Consider the following 6,000-nt stretch of genomic DNA (forward strand, 5'->3'; position numbering starts at 1 on the left):
AAGGAGGCTGCTCTGGGGACGCTCTGCTGCACCAACTCGAACACTAGTTAGGCAGATTTACTTTGGACAAATACGGCAATAAAACTCATAACTTGGGATTTTAATAATTGTTTTTAGCTTTTTACTACCAGACCCACTTCTTGTAACCCAAAAAAACCCACAGCCATCGAGTCAATTCCAACTCATAGCAAGCCTATAGGATAGAGCAGAGCTGCCTCACAGAGCTTCCAAGGAGCGCCTGGCAGATTCGAACTACCAACCTCTTGGTTAGCAGCATAACACGCATGTCTAATGCTCAACTTTCAGGGATTCTACTCAAACACATTTTTAAAAAAATAAAACACACATGTAAAAGAGAGAAAGTAGAACTCAGCAAATTGCAACCAACAGTTTTTACATTTTTAAAACATTTAAAAAAAAAAAAACAGATGATGAAGACATGACAGATCTTATGTGATCCAAAAAACTGAAATATTTATTATCTGGTCTTTTACAGAAAAAGTTTCATCCCTCCCCTAAATAAAAAAAGTTAGTAGAAAACCAGTTAAATGGTAAGGTCAGCTTAAGACATGCTGAGCTTTAAATGAGAAGCAGCATCGCCATGTTTTGTCTTCACCCATCTACTTGCTGGGTATCAGTGCCCAAGGTGAGCTTGCAAGCCATGTACTGAAGATAAAGGAGCTCTTGTCAACCTGGGCCCCTGGATGATTTGAGTGTTAAACCATCAGGATTTTAACATTTCTACTATAGCATTTAAAGCATCACTAACAGAGACAGAAAAGCTATTACTGATGAAAGGAAAATCAGGACGGCAGTGTCAGAGACGTTAAGTTTATCTCGTATTTCAAAAAAGGATGGTGCAAGCGGCAGTGGCAAATATTATATGGACATCAAGATAAAAAAGGAACTATATTCCGCGGTAAGAAAAATGCTGGTAATCACCTACACAGTAATTTCAATAGATGTTAACAAAGATGGCAGGTAAAAGGCCAGGAAATGTGGTACTAGAGGCAATTCCGCTGTGTGTTTGGCAAAACGTTTCTATTTTTGTGAAACACATCTCTATAAAAATGGTTTTATGGTCAAATAAGTCTGGAAACACTGCATACTATAACTGTACATCAGTGTATTACCAGCCCCAAAAATTCCTGCAATAAACTCGTTTGACTTTGTTTAAACAAGTTTTCCCATACTTATTTGACCATAAAATCCTTTTTCATTCAATATCTACTGATATCTCTCTAATCTGGGGAAATACGAGAAGTTTTGGGGCGCTGGTAGCACAGTGGTTAAGCATTTGGCTGCTAGTCAAAAGGTCGACAATTCGAATCCACTACTTGGAAACCCTATGGGGCTTCTACTCTGTCCTATATGGTCACTATGAGTTGGAATCAACTTAATGGCAACAGTTTATAAGGAGAAGGTTGATTTTATAACGAAAAAGGAAACTAGAATCATATAAGCATAAGAAAGAAATGCTTTGAGAAAATGTATGTGAAAGTACTCTCTCACTTAAAACTCCTTTCTAATAATACAGCACTTCGCTATTTTTAACTTATAAAAGAATTAGAACTGCATGCAGGAACAGCCTATTGAATAAAAGTAGACAATTCCCATGGAAGAGAACAGGATAAAAACAGATAATTAATGAAAAATGGGTAAAAGAACACACAACACTTAATTTTCAAAAACACTCTTACCTTCATCTTTATACTTTATTGTAACTTCATCGTTACTCAGAAGTTTTCCTCTGAAAACTCGCTGCATCATTAGCACTAACTCATCGTAAGTAATATCTTCATTATGAATGGGAATCCGCCGAATATCCTCCCCTAGTTGAGCTTTGATGATCAGCTTCCCACTTAGGTCCAACTGTCCATTCATGGTGGACTCCAGGGTGCTCTATATATACAGCTACAGAAAAAGACTGATAAAAAAGGGTTTTGATATTAAAAAACAAAACTACAAAACATAATTTAAATGTCTAATAACACAGCTTCGAACAGCCTAGAAGCAACTTATTACATACACACACGTACGTGCATAAAACATTCAATACGTTACACTACTCTTTAATGTCTACTTTACTCACATATTAAACTGCACGCCTGACATCCCAACGCAGACTTCAGCACTGCCTCTGGTCAGATACTTAGCCTCAGTCCGTACCTCTCCCCCTGACTCACACTGCTACACCCGTATCTGTTCTCCTGCTGGACCTGAGGCTGTGCATTTACTTCTCCCTTTGCCTTAATTCCTTGTCATGTCCCTCCTGTGATTCAGATTCCTGCTCAAATGCCACTTTCTCAGAGGTCTTCCCTGACCATCCATCTAAAATGGCTCCCCTTTCCTAGCTTTCCAACAAAACCGTCCACTACTGTGCTACATAGTCCATAATCCCCTCCAGACATGAGTGGGTGCATGTGATTAGAATGCATGGTTCAAGAAATAAATAAAAAGAACATCAGAGAAGAAAAACCAAACTAAACTCCCTGTTGTGGAGTCAGTTCCGACTCACAGCAATCCCACAGGGCAGAGCAGAACTGCCCCATAGGGTTTCCAAGGCTGTGATCTTTCTCCCGCGGAGTGGCTGGTGGGTTCAAACCACCAACCTTACAGTTAGCAGCCGGGCTCTTAAACCACTGCATCACCAGGGCTCCTAGCCACTAAATACTAATTTGCTATAGAATTTTCCCTTCTTGGGTTTTGCTTTAATCTTATTTCAGATAATTCGGTGTGGTTACTCTATAACAGCTTTATAATCCCAAATTCAAAATAAAATCTATGTCTCTACTAATTTAAATGGTTACCCTACAATGACAGAGAATAAACTTAAGAACAAATAGTAAGTGGTCTTTTCCACTCCTCCTTTCAAGGCCAATATGTTTTTGAATACGCTATCTATGACCATCAAACATTTCTTTAGCATCAGCTCTTCGCTCCTCCTGCCCCAACCAAATGATCTTTCAGACTGTTTGCGGTGCCACCAACTCCTATCAGCCCATCGAACCCCAGGCCTTCCTAGTAGCAGCTTTCTGTTCTCTCCTCTGAAGTTTATTGCTTTATTAATATCATATTTGGTTTTCATACTTCTTTGCAATTATCCTCTTAATTGTGCAAGCAACTACCTGTCCCCCAACATAGTAACCCCTCAAATACTTAAAGTCTTCACGAATTCCCCCCTAATATTCTTTCTGTAAATACTCCAGGTCCTTCTAACTAATCCTTAAATGAAAGTCTCTCGACCTCTTACCAATCAGTTCACCCTACATTTTATTAACAACCATCTTAAAACGAAGCATTTAGTACTGCATACAACACTCCAAAATCCACGCAGAATAGAGTGGATTGTGTTTCATGATCTAGACGTTATGCTTGTCTTAATCCAAGATGAGAATACGGTTAGCTTTTTATCTCTGAATTCTCACAAGGGACTTCTCATGAAGACTGTCATTGACTGAAACCCCCAAAAAATGAGCTCTTCACCTGCTAGACAAATCTGCCCTCTTCACTCAGGAAGCAATTACTCAATACCTACTGCGTACGAAGCTCTAAAGTATCACTACTACTTCAATATAAGCAGGACCCTGGTTGCACTGGTAGCCTGAGAGTAACAGAGATCTTCCAAGAAATCGTAGTCTTCTTCTGCCTACGAGGTGTGTAAACCAGCTACATTGTACATAGCGATCAGTGCTTAACTTCAGTAAGATGGTAATATCTATTCCCAGCAGCACACTGAATAGTGCCTGACACACAATAGGTATCTAAATATTTGTTTTTGTTCCCTGGACAAAAAAAATGAATAAGCAACGATAAAGTTCTGGTAAAGAGACTGGAAAAAGAATGCTGTAATATCCTAACTCAAACCATCACATTGTCTCTTCCCTATGCGGAAACCCTGATGGCACAGTGGTTAAGATCTATGGCTGCTAACCAAAAGACAGCAGTTCCGGTCCACTAACCACTCACTGGAAAGCCTACAGGGCAGTTCTACCCCGCCCTACAGGGTTACTGTGAGTCAATACAGGTTTGGTTTTGGTTTGGTTTACATAGCTAGAAGTGACTTACCGTATCAACACACTCTCAAGTAAAAAAAAATTCCTCCATTAAGTATATTTGATTAATGTCATTTTGCTTGATAAATGGGGTGATTATTGTTCAACTCCAATGGATCTAAAAAGTTAACTGCATCATCCTGGCTATAAATCTGCTTGCTTGCTGGTGTTTCCCATTGATTGTGACCTCCCTGTGGCCAGGAGCCAGGGCTTCTTTCCTAAAGCTGTCCCCAGTTTGTGAAGTCATCTTACAGCAACCACACAGGTATAGCAAACTGAGTGTGTCACAAAATTGTCCCTTTGAGAGGAAACCTTGTCCCTACATTTCTTCATGTAGCAGTAGAACTCTGGTCCTTTTTTCCCCAAGTTCAGGCACTATCAAGAGACTAGTGTATGAACAACTAGCTCCTAGGACTGCTGGTGAGATCCTTAAAACATTCTGTTCTGCCATCCATCCTGTCCTTGCTTCACCCACCCTCAAGTCCAGAAATGACATGGCCACTAACTTAGAAAACTCTCCCTAAATATCTTCCTTAACACTGAACAATAATGTCACAACCCCACGATCACTAAAAAGCCTACCCCCTGAACCAGTGGCCAAACCTCCAAATCGCCTGCTCCAATTCAGAGAGCAGCTCAGGCACCTCCACCCATGGCTGTCCAAGCGATTCCGACCGCTAGCAACGCCGCAGGACGGAGAACTACCCCAAGGTTGTGATCCTCACGGAAGCAGACCACCACATCTTTCTCCAGCAGAGCCATTAACCAAACACCAAACCCGTTGCCTTCGAGTCCGTTCTGACTCATAGCGACCCTACACGTCAGAGAAGAACTTCCCCATAGGGTTTCCAAGGAGCAGCTGGTGGATTCGAATTGCCCACCTTCTCGTCAGCAGCCTGAGCTCTTAACTACTGCGCCACCAGGGCTCCATACTTAATACAGTGCCTAGCCAGTAGTAAACTCTTCAGTTAGCTGTTTCCACCGGGCTGGGTCTCCAGACGACGCTAGGTGAAGCACAGACCTAGCCACGGAACGAGGTCCAGTTATCGCCATGGGCGCCCCTGGGGTAAGGGGCACGACCACCCAGACGCCCCCACAGGCCCTCTCCTCTGTCGCGCGCGGCCAGCCCGGCCGCTCGGCCCAGGCACTTGCTGCCCCACTCTCCCGCGGAGCCCCCTCGGCCGGCCTCTCTGCCTCCGTGGCCCCGGGGGCCCCCACCTCCTCGCCCCGTTCGCGGCCTCCCCTCCCCCACGAGAGGCTCCGCCCGGCCTCCCCTCCCCCAGCCGGCCCCCTCCCCACGGTCTCCCCGGCCCCACCCGCGGGCCGGCGCTCAGAGAAAGGCCTTCCCAGCGCTTCCTCGTCTCCAGCGGCCATACCGACTTGCTGAGGCCGCTCTGCTGCCGCCACCACCTTCGCGCAGGGCTCCTCCCGCCGGGCCGGTGCGGGACCGCCACCGGGCTCTCGGGCGTCAGGCGGAGGCTACGGTCACGACCCGCTCTGCTGCCCTCCGCGGCCGCCGCACCCGCACGCAGGCTCGCTCGGGTCTTGGCCAATCGCGCGGACCCAGCAAGCCTAGCGCGAGCTCTGGCCCAGTACGTGGCAGGTGGGGGAAGAGGCGGGGCGGGGCAACAAGGAAAAAAACTCCTTTTGCCCCGCCTCTATGCGCGAGTTCTAGCTCAGGGCGCTTGCGCAGCAGCGTGAGGCGCGGGGCTGGCGTGCGCCGTGGCTGCGTCGGCGGAAGGATCACGGCTTTCTCACTGGATGACTAAGTATACAAGTGTGAGCGGCGCGGATGTACGCATGCGCGGGGCGTGACCAAGCGCTTCCGCTTTTCCTGAAAGCTCGTATTTCCTGTCTCTCGCCTGGGGGCGGGACTGAGTGTAATGGTTACTTTTTTTCGAGAGCCGGTTGAGAGTGGAAGTTTATACAAATTTGAAGTTTTTTT

At 45.4% G+C, this 6,000-nt stretch overlaps 1 protein-coding gene across 5 annotated transcripts in view; it reads right to left on the reverse strand.

Annotated features, from left to right (window-relative positions):
* TFG (trafficking from ER to golgi regulator) overlaps window positions 1-5,563 on the reverse strand; it is a 35,492-nt gene extending 29,929 nt beyond the window's left edge. For all 5 annotated transcript variants that reach the window (XM_064273047.1, XM_064273046.1, XM_064273045.1 and 2 more), the window contains exons 1-2: window positions 5,432-5,563; window positions 1,701-1,927 (exon numbers count right to left, since the gene is read on the reverse strand). In XM_064273047.1, coding sequence (XP_064129117.1) covers window positions 1,701-1,884 — 184 coding nt within the window. In that variant the 5' untranslated portion in view covers window positions 1,885-1,927; window positions 5,432-5,563. The remainder of the gene's footprint in view (window positions 1-1,700; window positions 1,928-5,431) is intronic.
* Window positions 5,564-6,000: the final 437 nt, after the last annotated feature.

The sequence above is a fragment of the Loxodonta africana genome, chromosome 20 (genome assembly GCF_030014295.1).
Source record: "Loxodonta africana isolate mLoxAfr1 chromosome 20, mLoxAfr1.hap2, whole genome shotgun sequence".
NCBI lineage: Eukaryota > Metazoa > Chordata > Mammalia > Proboscidea > Elephantidae > Loxodonta > Loxodonta africana.